The 13,835-nt window shown below is 45.5% G+C and overlaps 1 protein-coding gene across 1 annotated transcript in view; it reads left to right on the forward strand.

Moving 5' to 3' along the window:
* The first annotated feature begins 9,601 nt into the window (after positions 1-9,601).
* Positions 9,602-13,835, forward strand: part of TACR1 (tachykinin receptor 1) — a 116,794-nt gene continuing 112,560 nt past the window's right edge. Inside the window, exon 1 of the mRNA XM_023731769.1 lies at positions 9,602-9,990. Within this exon, the coding sequence (XP_023587537.1) occupies positions 9,602-9,990 (389 nt within the window). The remainder of the gene's footprint in view (positions 9,991-13,835) is intronic.

The following is a 13,835-nucleotide window of genomic DNA, read 5'->3' on the forward strand; positions in this document are numbered from 1 at the left end:
TTAAAAAACAAAGATGTCACTTTGAGGACTAAAGTGCACTTGACCCAAGCCATGCTGTTCTCAATTGCCTCATATGAGCATGTGAAAGCTGGGCAATGAGTAAGGAAGATGAAAGAATTGATGCCCTTGAATTATGGTGTTGGTGAAGAATATTGAATATACCATGGACTGCCAGAAGAACGAACAAATCTGTCTTGAAGAAATAGAGCCAGAGTGCTCCTTGGAAGCGAGGATGGTGAGACTTTGTCTCAATACTTTGGACATGTTATCAGGAGGGACCAGTCCCTGGAGAAGGACATCATGCTTAGTTATGTAGAAGGTCAGCAAAAAAGAGGAAAACCCTCTACGAGATGGATTGACAGAGTGGCTGCAACAATGGGCTCAAACATAACAATTGTGAGGATGGCACGGGACTGGGCAGTGTTTTGTTCTGTTGTACGTAGGGTCAATTTGAGTCAGAACTGACTCGACAGCAGTTAAGAACAACAATAATAATAATAAAATTATTTTAATAATAAAAGCTTTTTTTTTCCTAATTAAGCGTACTTATTTTATTTCTAACTGAGCTTTAGAAAGAGGTGACAACATATGCCAATGTTGGTTAAGCCCGAGTTCTTTAGAGAGGAGTGTCTATTTTTTATGTTATTCTTCCTTTCTCTTGTTTCAAAAAAAAAAAATTCAGACTCTTAAACTCACCCCACATCTTCTCCAGTTTTTCACATGTACTCTGCTTGTAATACCTCCCAGATAGATACCCTAAATTACTATCAGCCTCTACCCACGCTGATATCGATTTCCATCTCAAGAACAAACAATTGCCACAATGCCGTATGACAATTCTATTCCCATGGACGTCAGTGGACCCAGTGCTCTCTCTCAGCCCCAGTGCAGCCTCTTCTCTTGCAGCTGTCATCGAAAATGTCAACTCCCAACCAGTTAAGCTAGAACAAAATAATTGATTTCAAGGCTTTTTGTGACCAGCTTCTTGCTCTATAACTAACTGAGACAGCCTCTGGCTCATTAGCTCCCTACAAGCATGCTGACGTGTGTCTCCCTTTAATAAGCAAAGTCTTTGCATAGGAGCTCTTCAGACAGACCTCAGCCTCTGCCCTTCATCTGGTTCAGCAGACCCATAGCCAGTCCCCAGTTCCTCCTGCTCAGCAGGGTCGCACAGCTCAGCAGAAGAACACCATGAGGAGCAAGAACCTGCATGGAAAATGGTTGGAGATAGATGAATGTTGTGTGTGCCGGAGGAATAACATCCATTATCACAGTTACATTCACTGTTGTAAACTGGAAGTGTTAACTACAGGCCAAATAGAGTGAATATACATAAAACTCACAGAAGAGTATTTAAGCGCCATCTGCCCTGCCCTTCCTCCCTTGCTTCCTATTATTATTATCAATTACTATTGTTGTTTTGTGTTGAGAAGGCTTACAGTTTGAGGCTTTCTGCCCCATCACTGCCTCCCTGTCTCAAACCACCTTTCTAAAATCAACTATTGTCATTCAACTCAATCCAGGTTAATATATAAGTAGTGGTTATCCACTCTGTGTCAAACACTGCCTGGAAGAGGGTGCTAAGAAATGAATAGTTGAATAGCATTGTTCCCGCTGTTGGGGAATTGACAATCTAATTGGAAAGAGACAGAACGCGTGCCTGACAGTTTGCCTTGTGAAAGGATGGCTGAGGAAGGGAGTGGGTGGCTCGTGGAAACCTGTCAGCACTGAGGATGGAGAAGGGGAGTCTCACCACCAGTGGTTATGGGACCTGCACACAGCTACTTCCCTTTCCCTGCCAACCGAAATCGTTTGTCTCTCAGCAGCCAAGTGGCTTCAGAATTTAAGGGCAGCTGGACATAATGGCAATGAGTTTGGTTTAGGGTTTAGACATAAGTGAGCCCCGGGGCCTTTTGGGGATTGGGCTGAGATAACGATAGAACTATGCAGGCTTCCTCTGGCAGGCTGGGCACTGCTGGGAGAGCAGTGTGCGAGCCCAGAATGAGGCCAAAGCAGAGGAGCCAGGTAGAACCTGGTGCTCAGAGATCTGAGACTGAAGGTGGACATTGCCCCATGTTTGTGTGTCAGGGAGTCTCCCTGATTTACAAATGGGTGGTGGTGGTGGTGGTGGTGGTGGTGGTGGTGGTTTGCCATCAAGTCAATTCTGACTCATAGTGACCTATAGGACACGATAGAATTGCCCCATAGGGTTTCCCAGGCTGTAATCTTTATAGGAGCAGATGCCAGGTCTTTTCTCCTGCGAGTGGCTGGTGGGTTTAAACTGTCAACCTTTCAATTAGCAGCTGAGCACTTAACCACTGCACCACTGGGGCTCCTACAAAAGGCCTAGAGAGAGCCAAAAGGATGAGCTAGTTCTCCCCGCCCCTGAGGCTGGAAGAGGCCAGGAAGACTAGAAGCCTTCCTTGAAGTATCACAGCAGAACTCTGACAGCCTCCAGCTTCTACAATGCAGGCACGTGGGAAGGGGTGGGGGGACAGGGTTGTCTCTAACACTAACCCCCTCACCCCACTTCTTCCACCACCTGGGGAATTCCCTGACTCCATGCACAATGGAAGAAAATGCTGCCCAGTCCTGCACCAGCCCCATGTTCATAGTGGATCTGACTGTTGTGATCTATAGAGTTTTCAACGGCTGATTTTTGGAAGTAGATCACCAGACCTTTACTCCTAGTCCATCTTAGTCCGGAAGCTCTGCTGAAACCTGTTCAGCAGGCATCATAGCAACACATAAGCCTCCACTGACAGATGGGTGATGGCTGCACATGAGTGCATTGGCCAGGTATCAAACCAAGGTTATAGTGTGGAAGGGGAAAATTCTACCGCTGAACCACCAATGACCTTGGGAAATCCCTAAATGCCCACTGTTTAGGATACTTCAATCACCAGACCTGAGCCCTGAGGACCCAGTAAAAAAATTAACAACCTATCCAAGGATGCCCAGCAGCCAGGGAGGAAGATGAAGCTAGACAATCAGAAAATATGCTCAGGGGAGAGATCTCCTGAGTTAGATAACATACAACAATAGTAAGTGCCCTTAACTAAATTTAAGTGCAGAAAAAGAAAACTATGAATTTCAGAAGCTAAACAAAAACATTTGAGCTGAAGTATTCAGCAGCTATAGTAAATGACCCAAAGGAATGGCTTAGAAGATCAAGGGCAAGAAACCTAGAAACCAATCTCACTTAAGAAAATGGATGCACAAAAATTAAACAAAATATTAGCAAGTTTAATCCAGCAATGTATCAAAGGAATGATATAGCCTTCAATCAAGCAGAATAGATGCCAGGAGTGCAAGGTGGGTCAATGTTTGAGTCAGTCTTGGGAAGTCTATCTACTTAATCCATCATGTCAACAAATTAGTGAGAAAAAAAAAAACCACAATTACATCAACAGAGCCTAGAAAAAGGCGTTTAAAAACAGGAAATTAGGAGACAATCCTATTATACTTCAAGTAAAATAAAGTAGAAGGGAACTATTTAAACATAATTAAGACTATTTAGCAAATTTAGCAACAAATATTATCTTAAATGGTGGAAAACTAAAACCATCTTAAATTCAGAAACTATATGGAAATACCAGCTATAACCATTTTTATATATGGTGTTGGTATAGGAATAGACAAGCTGATCCATGGGAAAGACTAGAGAATATGAATATTAAATAACATATATTTGAAAATTTAATCTATGATAAGGATAATGGTTTAATTCACTAGGAAAATGAATGGCGCTAGCAAAACCAGCTAACAAATGAAAGAAAATAAAAGTAAACATCTTATACAATATAAGAAAACAAACGCCAGGTGAATTAAATACCTAAGTGTAAAAAATAAAACAATGAAAAACTGCCAAGAAAATCTAGGAGACTATGTGAAAAAAGCCAGGTTTGGGATGACTTGTTTAACAAAGACTAGAAAACCCAAACGCTCTTACAGCAAGACCAGACTACATAGAATTTTTTGAAGTTTTTACAGCAAATACACAAATTCAATGCAATGGAGTTAGAAAAGGTGTTTAAAACGTCCATGACAGGCAAAGTATTTACACCTATAAGATACAAGAGTACTTAGAAAAAATGACAAGAAAGCAATTCAACAGAAAAATGGGCAAGAGATATGAACAGTTTATAGAAAAGAAAATCCAAATAGCCAAAAAATCTGAAAACAAGTGCAAAGTCTCTAGCAGTCAGGAAAACGAACACTATATAATGACAATGATAGAATATTTTACCAGCCTTCAGGCTGACAAAAAGTAAAAAGAGCTTTAATACCTACTGCTGGAGTAGATGTGGTGAAAAGGGTACTCTACTTGCTAGTGAAATGTAATGTGTTACACCTTTTTTGGAAGGCAATCGGGCACAATATGATGTGCGAATATGTCTGAACGTATATATAGGGAAACCTGCAAAAGCTGGAACCTGTGTAAGGCAGGACCTGACCTGTCAGAGAAGGAAAACTCAAACATTTTCCACTAAAACGAGTGATAGAAAAGTGGTAAGACTGCACCCTGTCAGAGGCGGGAAACTTGCAAGACCCAGAAAAACAAGGCAGTCTCATTGCGTCCTAGCTCTCACAGGGTTCACCATATATGCACTATTTTACCTAGCAATTCCATTTGGAATCTACCCCACAGAAATAAAACTTCAGGCTGTGGAGATATATGTACAAGTATGTTTATTGTAGAGTTGTCTTTAGTGGCGAAAACTGGAAACAAAGTAAACATGCACAAAGGGGAATGAGTGTATAAATTAGGTGCATCCATACCATAGGAATAATACATAGCCGTTGAAAAGAATGAGTTAAATCTTTACATGTTGATTCTGAAGCATTTGGACAAAGTAGTTATTAGCGGGAAAAACAAAATGCAGACAACATATTTTTACATGCTTACATGGAGTATTGTGTGTTTGTATTTCTGTCTATATAATATTAAAGAGTCTGGACAAATAAGGAAGGATTTATATACTAGGATGCCAACAACAGTTTACTTTGAGGTAGATGGGCCTATGCTGTGTCCAAGAGGGAGTTCAGTGCAAAGGGGAGCCAAGGAAAAAAGGATAAGAAAAAAAAAAAAAAATCAGCTTTTTGGAAGAAAAAAATATATAGAATCTTATCTATACATTTGTGCAAAGAAAGTGGCAAAGAAAGTTATCACATTATAGAACAGGGCTATGCTAGAGGAATCCTAGGTGGTGCAAACGGTTAATGCATTTAGCTGCTAAACTAAGAGTTGGGAGTTCAAGTCTACACAGGGGCACCTTGGAAGAAAGTCCTGGTGATCTACTCTGAAAAATCAGCCATTGAAAACCCTACAGGGTGCAGTTCTACTCTGACACATGTGGGGTCACCATGAGTCAGAACTGACTCTACAGCAATTGGTTTTGGATGCTAGAGAAGGTTCCTCCTCACCGTGTGTGTGAACACAGGATACCCTCTGCTGCTGTGTGGCTGAGGCCCATCACGAGTAGGCACTGGTCTCTGTGGGGGAAGATATTAACTTAAGGACTCCTAGGACTGGCAGAGGAAACCCTTGTGGCACAGTGGTGAAGAGCCACATCTGCTAACCAAAAGTTCAGCAGTTCCGATGCACCAGGTGCTCCTTGGAAACTCTATGGGGCAGTTCGACTCTGTTCTGTAGAGTTATGATGAGTCAGAATCGACTCCATGGCAACGGGTTTAGGACAGGCAGAGGGAAAACCGGATCCTAGACAAGTTTATCAATCCAGGTGTTTCTTCAAGTGAGCGTGTGTGTGTGTGAGAGAGAGAGAGAGCATATACGTGTACGTGCACCTTAACGTCTTTGTAAAGCATTTGAGAACCCGGATAGGAATTGAGATGAGCATTGGGGTCCAGACTGATCTGAACTGTAGTAACATTGGGCTTTGAAAGAGACTTGCTTTGATTAGCTCTTGAGTGTGAAGCAACATGGCACTACCAGCTATGAGAAAATGGGCATAGGAACGAGGAACCTCGGCAAGCCGCATGCACATACCAGGGCCAGGAGTGCAGCTCACCGCGGGCGGCTTAGCAAATCTTTCACATGAATTTAGGGCTCTGGTTTAGAAACCATTTAGAAACTTTTTTCAGGCTACAGAAAGTTCTCCCCACCCAGGAAGATCAATCATCCCCTTTACCTCCGTCAGGAAGTGGAGCTGGTGTGTGAGGAAGTCCTCCTCACAGGTGGCAAAGAGGAACAAGACTTTGGTTCCATTCTCCCTGCAACTGAGCTGTCCTGGACTGAAGATTAGATAAGAGGGAAGGAGGGACAGGTGAGGGAATGGAAGACGCTAGGTGGGGTGATTCGACTTGCCTCTCACAGGCGCTGAGCTGAGACCTGAATGAAGCAAGAGTCAGCCATGCAAGGATCTGAGGAGACAGCATTCCAGGCATTCCCTCTGCAAGGGCCCTGAGGCCAGGATAAGTATGACAGCCACAGGAATAGACAGTCAGTGTGGCTGGGTCTTATTGAGCTAGGTGGAGAGTTGTATGAACTTGAAGAGGGACAGGTGGACAGGGGAAAATCAGAAAGAGCCTTGAAGGTCAGAGTAAGGAGTGTAGATGTTATTCTAAGTTAGAGAGGCAGCCTTTGTGGGGCTTTCAGCAGAGTGACGGTTGGATGTATAAAACCTAGGTCTAGAATATTCTCCTTTTCACTCCCAGCCTCTTTGCATCACTAACGGTTCTTCAGGTCTCTCTACAGATACGATTTTCTGCCCTATCCCTGATAGCCCTCATTGTCTACTTTAGTCGCCCGCTCCTCCAGGCTCATTCGGGACCCTGTATCTTGGCTCATCATAATACCGTTGGTTTTGTGTGGTTAATTGCTTCTTTCTCCTTCAGTAGATTGTAAGCCTCGCCCCTGCTGTATCCCCAGTTCCCAGCGCTATTGTTCAATAGATCAACTTGCACCACCAATGTAGGATAAGCTGGTAAATATTTATACTTTTGGTTTCCTTAGCCACTCCTCTCCTCTCCTCCCCAAGTAGGAGTAAAGTTCCTTCTGAAAATGTCAGCGTGCCCCCACCAGACAGGGAGAAAGAGGAAAAGAGCTTTATACAGCTTCGGAGGAAAAACCAAAGGTGGAGAATAATTCATTCATTCATTTTCTCTCTGTGTGTTTCTGTCTCTCTCTCCCTCTCTCCCTCTCTCTCCCTCTTACACACACATACACACACTCACACACGCTTCGCCCTCAGCCCTGCGAGGTGGTGGAGGCAGCAACGAGAGATTCAAGGTGGAGAAGGCATGGACACAGGGTCAGTACCCTCTCATTCCCTTCCACACGAAGGATCTCCTATGTTGCCCCCTCTAAATAAGGGGGCGCTCTTTTTTCAAGGCATGACTGGAATTTTCTCTTTAGAGTTTAGGGGCACCTGGGAGGACAGGGGCAGAGCAAGCTGCGGTTCCTAGAAACACTGAAATCCCAGGCTTCAACAAAACCAGAGTGAACTCGGAGATTCCCCGCACTCTGGAGGGGATCTGGTTTTAGCCTGGCCTAAGTCAGTACAATTAATTTCCGATCCTTAAAGCGCTTCTTGGTAGATACTTTGCGCGCTCGCCGCAGAGGCGCGCGACCAGACAGAGCTAGTGCATAAACATAGCTCCCCGGGAGGGTGCCGGCGTGCGCCAACCCGAACCTCTGCGTTGGGACAGTGCCACCCATCTCCACCCGCGTTCCGCAGTTCCGAGGCACCTCAGTGGAAGGGTAGGGGGGCGAGGAGGGGCAGAGGGGTGCCTTGGCCCCAGGATATCTCCGACGATTCAATTCCCCAGCGGAACTGCATCTCTCAAGGCAACCCGGCTGGAACGTGCTCAGCCCATCTTGGCTTCTCTAGAACGGTTCGCGCCAACTGGCGAGCCCTTCCCCACCTCCTCCCAGTGCCTGGCACTAGTTCAACGGTTTGAAATGGCCTTGGACTTGGAGATGAGGCCTTCAAAGCCCGCCGGGGGCGGAGCGGGGTGCGGGGAGAGTAGAGAGGAGGAGGGCAGACTGTCTCCAGTCCCTAGGTAAACTGGGAGGGAGACAGGGGGAAGAGTCCCGCACACCACTCCCAGCCACGCTCTGACCCGCGGGCTCTGGGGACTTAGAGGCAGAGGCTGCCAGGTTCCCTGGCGGCGAGCGCGAGGCTGCAGTGGATGCTGGCGGACGGCCCAGAGCCGCGCGTCTGGACAACAAGCTGCTTACGGGTGGCTCCTGAGCTCACCAAGCTTCTCAGGGAGCCCAGTCCAGTTCCCCGTGCCTGGAAGAAGGGCTCAGTCGGAGGGTTCAGCCGGAGCTTCTCCTGGAATGAGAGGTCAAGCCACAAGGGTGGTTGGGGAAGGTGTCCCCAAAGCTTCGATCCCATCGCTGTTCCCAGGGTAACATACCTGCTCCGGAAAGAAACTAAGGATTTGAGCGGGGTGGTGGGGAGGCGGGTAGGTGCTTTCTAATCACAACCCCAGGAAAGTTGTTTTCCGGACACCTGGAATCTGGCATCCTCGCCTCTCGCTTCTGCTAGTAGCTGGAGCGAGCCTGCGGTGCACTCTGGCTGGAGCGCCGCCCGGAGCGCAGCGCTGGCACGTCGTCCCCACACTTGCCTGACTCCCACCTCCACAGCAGGCGCCTCTGCAGAGCTGTCGCAGCGCTCAGGGCCGCGCTCCCTAAGTGTCTTCCGCCCCAGCTGTTTCTCAAATCCGTCCTTTACCCCCGGCACCCCCGGGGCAACTGTGGTTTCAGCTGTGGACTCCATCTGGCGCAGTTACTCCAAAGCCACCTGCCGCCCCCTCGCGGAGTCTGCGCCGGGCCACCCGGCTGACAGGCGCTCAAGCAGGTAGCGGCAAAAGGCGTGGTGGCTGCAGCGGTGGGGTGAGACAGTTGCCAACAGCTGGTGCGGCTGCCGCGCTGCGCACAGGGACTAGTGAGTACGCAATCCAGGTACTGCCCCTTCCCGGTGACGTCTCTGTAGCGGATTATAAAAGCCTCAGGCGCAACGCCTCCCGAGGTTCTGCTAACTCCCGAGCCCAGCGGGACCCGAGCCAAGAGGCCCCTGCGAAGCTGCAAGCGGCGGTGGCAGCAGCGGCAGCGAAAGCAAAGGAAAAATCTCCAGCTGAACACAGGACCCCTTCCTGGACATAGACTCAGAACTTTCACAGATCTCTCTGTGACGGATCGCCCCTAGTGCCAAGTACTCACGCAGCGCAAGGCTTCGCGTTTCCCGCCGCAGAAAGGGGGAGTAAGGCTTGCAAGGAGCAGCAGGTGCAGAAAGGCAGGGAGGGTTCTCCTGCCGTTTGGAATCGGAACTTGTGGAATTTCTTTTCCTCTCAACGCAGGGGAGACGCTATCCCCAAATTTCTGAACTCCAACGCTTCGCGAAGCTTGAAAGTGGAGGAATTCAGAACCACGAGGGGCAGACAGACAGCGCATCCAGAAGCGTTTATTTTCTGAGCGCCAAGTCTCCTGCTTGCAAGGAGAGAGTTCTGCCCAGAAACAGCCTTCCACCCTCCTGTCTGGGTTAAGCAGGCCTCTGAACTCCGGGCGGCGGTACAGGACCCTGCTGCAAAGGGGGTGTGTGCAGAGACGAGGACTTAACCGCCTAGCATCGGAATGGATAACGTCCTCTCAGTGGACTCAGACCTCTCCCCTAACATCTCCACCAACACCTCAGAGCCCAACCAGTTCGTGCAGCCGGCCTGGCAAATTGTTCTCTGGGCAGCTGCCTACACAGTCATAGTGGTGACTTCCGTGGTGGGCAACGTGGTGGTGATGTGGATCATCTTGGCCCACAAGAGAATGAGGACAGTGACCAACTATTTCCTGGTGAACCTGGCCTTCGCGGAGGCCTCCATGGCCGCGTTCAATACAGTGGTGAACTTCACCTACGCTGTCCACAACGAGTGGTACTACGGCCTGTTCTACTGCAAGTTCCACAACTTCTTCCCCATCGCTGCTGTCTTCGCCAGTATCTACTCCATGACAGCCGTGGCCTTTGATAGGTGAGCTTGCCCCTTGTAGACAAGGGAGGAAGAGTCCACAGAGGACCATGGCGCTGCCATGGAGGTTTGGAGTTGGACGGTGGATGGTCCAAGGTGGAGATTGGCCGCTAGTGTTGTGGGAGGGGGGGTATTTATGACAGCACCTGAGTGAGTTGTTGATGCGGAACTTGATCTTATCTCACCACTCTCTTTTCTAGTTCCTCTCTCCTGTCCTCCCGTTTCACAGATCCTTTCCTCACATACCCTTTTTTTCTTCATTTAATCTCCCTTTCTTCATCCCTTCTCCACAAATCTCCCTGACACTTTCCTTAGAACCCCTGCCTTGCCCCTTTCCGTAGATTCTTTCTCTCCTTTACCCTGAGGGCTTGAAGCGTTTACCCAGGGCTTACAAAGGTTTGGCCAAGGGGCCGTCCCCTGCCTGGGGCTTTGTGCTTCCCTTCAGGTCTGCTATTCTGTTGGGCAGCCTCTTGTTGCCTTTGTGTTTTGTTTAAATATTGCCTAAGTGATATTTCTTATTTTTTTCTTTTTCCTGAAGATTCGGGGACTTTCTGCTTCCACCTTAACTGTCCAATAGAGTTTTGATATGAAAAGCATTTCATCAGAAAGATAAGAGCCTCAGGATTCTAATTCAGCTCCTCCTATGCCATTAGAGGTGCTCATGCAGAAATGCGAGGCAGCCACATGGTTCTTAAGGAATTCCACGGACAGGGATCCGGGGGCTTACCTGCGAGTTTTTCTAAATATCTCTTGCAATGTAAGGTCATTGTTTTTAGCCTGTCTGTATCCACAGACAGACTTGCTTTGCAAAGGCAACTGAGAGCGCTTCCTTTTCTGCAACCAACAAACAGGTTAGGGTTTCAGAAGCTGATTGAAAGTGAAAAGATTGGCATTTTCAAACACTAGGGCTCCGTCCTGGAATGAATTGCTCTGCAGGTGGTATGATGGCAGGTTGATGATCAGAGTGCAGCTCTATTGGAATTGACTTTTCCATGGGTGTCTTAGGTCTCTAGTACGTATGCCTCTGTGTGCACAGGTCTTAAATACTTACCTGGGATTGGAGGTATGTTTAAAACACCTGCCACTATGATTTTAGGATGGGTTCTTTTGATGTTTTTGCTGAAGGAAATAAATGCAAGTAACCCAAAGGAGCTAGGTGGAAAACATCAAAAAAAAAAAAAAAAAAGAAAAATCCTAAACTACTAAACCCTTTTCTTTAAAAACTGTTTATGATTTGCAATTGATATGAGGTCTCTTTTGGGTTCTGTAGTCAATGAACACTTTTTAAATCAAGGAAATCTATTTTCCCACCCTTCATCCAAATGCTGATTTGTGAGGTCTGTGTACACCTTCCTTTATGCAACTCTCATGTGCTTGATAAATTGTGTGTAAAACAAATTGTAGTGAATCAATTTATCTTTGAAATGTAAAGGTAAACCAATTATTCAAAGTGGTAGTGAAATGAATTATTATGTACATTCATCTTTTACGCTACTCTGGTTTACAAATATTCCGTTTGCTGAAGGTGAGGCTTGTAAATCTTTATGCACTGACTTGCTTCTTTAACGTGACAGCAGCCCCCCTTAAACTTAGAAAAGCCATAGAATGATATATAACCAAATATAGGTACAGGGAGATCTGATGCCATTTCAACCTCACTCGTGCTTTCTTGATGACCCCTAAATTAGGGGGAAAGTTGGTATTTTGTACTGTGTTGGGACCTTGCATGAACTATGGGGACACCTGCCGGTCAGTGTGGTAGGAAGCATTCATTAGCTGATGGAGCATCAGCATACAGCTCTCTCCTCTTTGGTCTACATGGAAAGACCACCTTCCATAGCCTTGCTCTTTCCCTTGAACTTAGAAGGTTGGGAGAGGGAGTCAGGACCAGGGTTCTCATGGGCGTTGCCTGGGAACCAGATTTGCGTACAAAGACCCTGGTGTCCCCAGATCCACTGCTGTTTTTCTCCAGACCAACCATAGGCAGGACCTTGACCCTGAGTGAGATCAGAGGATCTCAGGTGCCAGAGCTGAAGAAATTGACAGCAGTAAGAAATGTCCTCATGTCTATTATACAGATGTGGCCCAAGGAGAGTACCAACAAGATACTGGAGGTTACAGAGTGTAGGGTAGATTAAGGGTTGAGGCCCAGGTCTCTGTCTCCAAGTGCTCCTTCTATTTTTCCTTGCTTAGCCTTACTGAGTGTAAGATTAATCCCCTGAGGCCTCTGTGGTGAATGCAGCTCCCTGGCATACAAGTCTTCCCCAAGAATGTTTTAGAAACGGAGGAGGTCTTACTTCCGCTCCACAAGAATGTTCTCTCCTTTCTCCACTATGGAAATCCAGACTCTGAGAAATGTTAAAATATCTTTTGTACGTTCCCTGAATTTTTAACAGACAACCTTTGAATTAAGCCTAAAAACAAGCAGCAACATGGATTTCCTGATTGTGAAATTAACCTTCACTCATTGCAGAAGACTCTGGAAGCACGAAAAGCATAGACACAAAAATATGTATCAACCATTACCTCACCATCCCCAAAATAACACTTGTTAACATTTTAAATATATCTTTTATGAGTATTAAACTATGTAATTGAGGTCAGACTCTACATAATATTGTATCTTACTTTTTTTCCCCCGACTGGTATTGATGGTGAACAATTCCCCATGTTATTAAAAGATCATCAGAAACATAATTTCAGTGGTCTCATATTATTCTAGTATATGAATGTGCTATTATTAATTTAACCATTTCCCTACTGTTGGGTACTTTTGTGATTTCTACATTTTTCACTATTATGATTAATGCTCTAATGAGTATGCTTGAGAATTTTGTTTTGCATTTTTGATTATTACTCAGCATAGATTCTCAAGAGTGGAATTACTGGGTCAAATGAAATTGATTTTTAAAAAACCTTTCCCTCTAATTTTAAAGGCGTATAAACTCTGGGCAGAGCAAAGATCATGTCTGTTCTGTCTTGTTCGCTTTTGTCTTCTCAGCACATAGTAGGGTGTTTGGCACCTAATAGTCACATTTTACAGAATGAGTAAATAAATGAACGAACTAATACATGGTCCCATAAGAACGTTTGGGAAATACATATAATTGTAAGAAAAACTGTAAAAAATCACCTACAATCCCACTACTGACAGATAACCAGCTAAACTCTTGGAATGTTAGCTTGTAATTATTTTTTCTCTCTGACACATGGGGTCGCCATGAGTCAGAATCGACTCGACCGCAACTAAAGACAACAACATTGTTTATGCCACATACATTCGCTCAGACGTTAAAGGGTAAATTTTGAGTCATAATAAAAACGGTTTTAATGGCTTTTTTTCCTTCTTTAATACTATATCATGAGAATTTCCCACGCCATGGCATATTTTTCAAAATAGAAATTTTAATTGCTGCATTATCTTATATGGCTGTAATCATTAACCATTCCTTTATTTTTAGATATAAATTGTTTCAATTTTGCATCATTACAAGTAACTTGGAAATGAACATCCTGGACATAAATCTTTGAGAACATCTCTGGTTCTTTCTTTAGAATAAATCACTTGACATGGAATTGCTGGGTCAAACTGTCTTGGTACACTTGCCAAGTTTGCCTCTAGAAGCAAAATGTACATAGAGAAAAAACTTCAGCTGCAGATTTTACTACTAATTAAAATCTCTCCTGTAACATTTCTATAAAATGGGGAAAGGAGAGGGAGGAAAAAGAGAGAATGAGAAATGGAGGAGAAGGAGAGAAAGAGCTGGAGGAAGTGAAGGAGGAGGAGGAGAAAAAGTGAGGGAGAGACAGAAAGAACGCTATCCCTTTTGGAAGGATTATTTATTAAA

Source organism: Trichechus manatus, unplaced genomic scaffold (genome assembly GCF_000243295.1).
Source record: "Trichechus manatus latirostris isolate Lorelei unplaced genomic scaffold, TriManLat1.0 scaffold00004, whole genome shotgun sequence".
In the NCBI taxonomy this organism is placed as follows: Eukaryota; Metazoa; Chordata; class Mammalia; order Sirenia; family Trichechidae; genus Trichechus; species Trichechus manatus.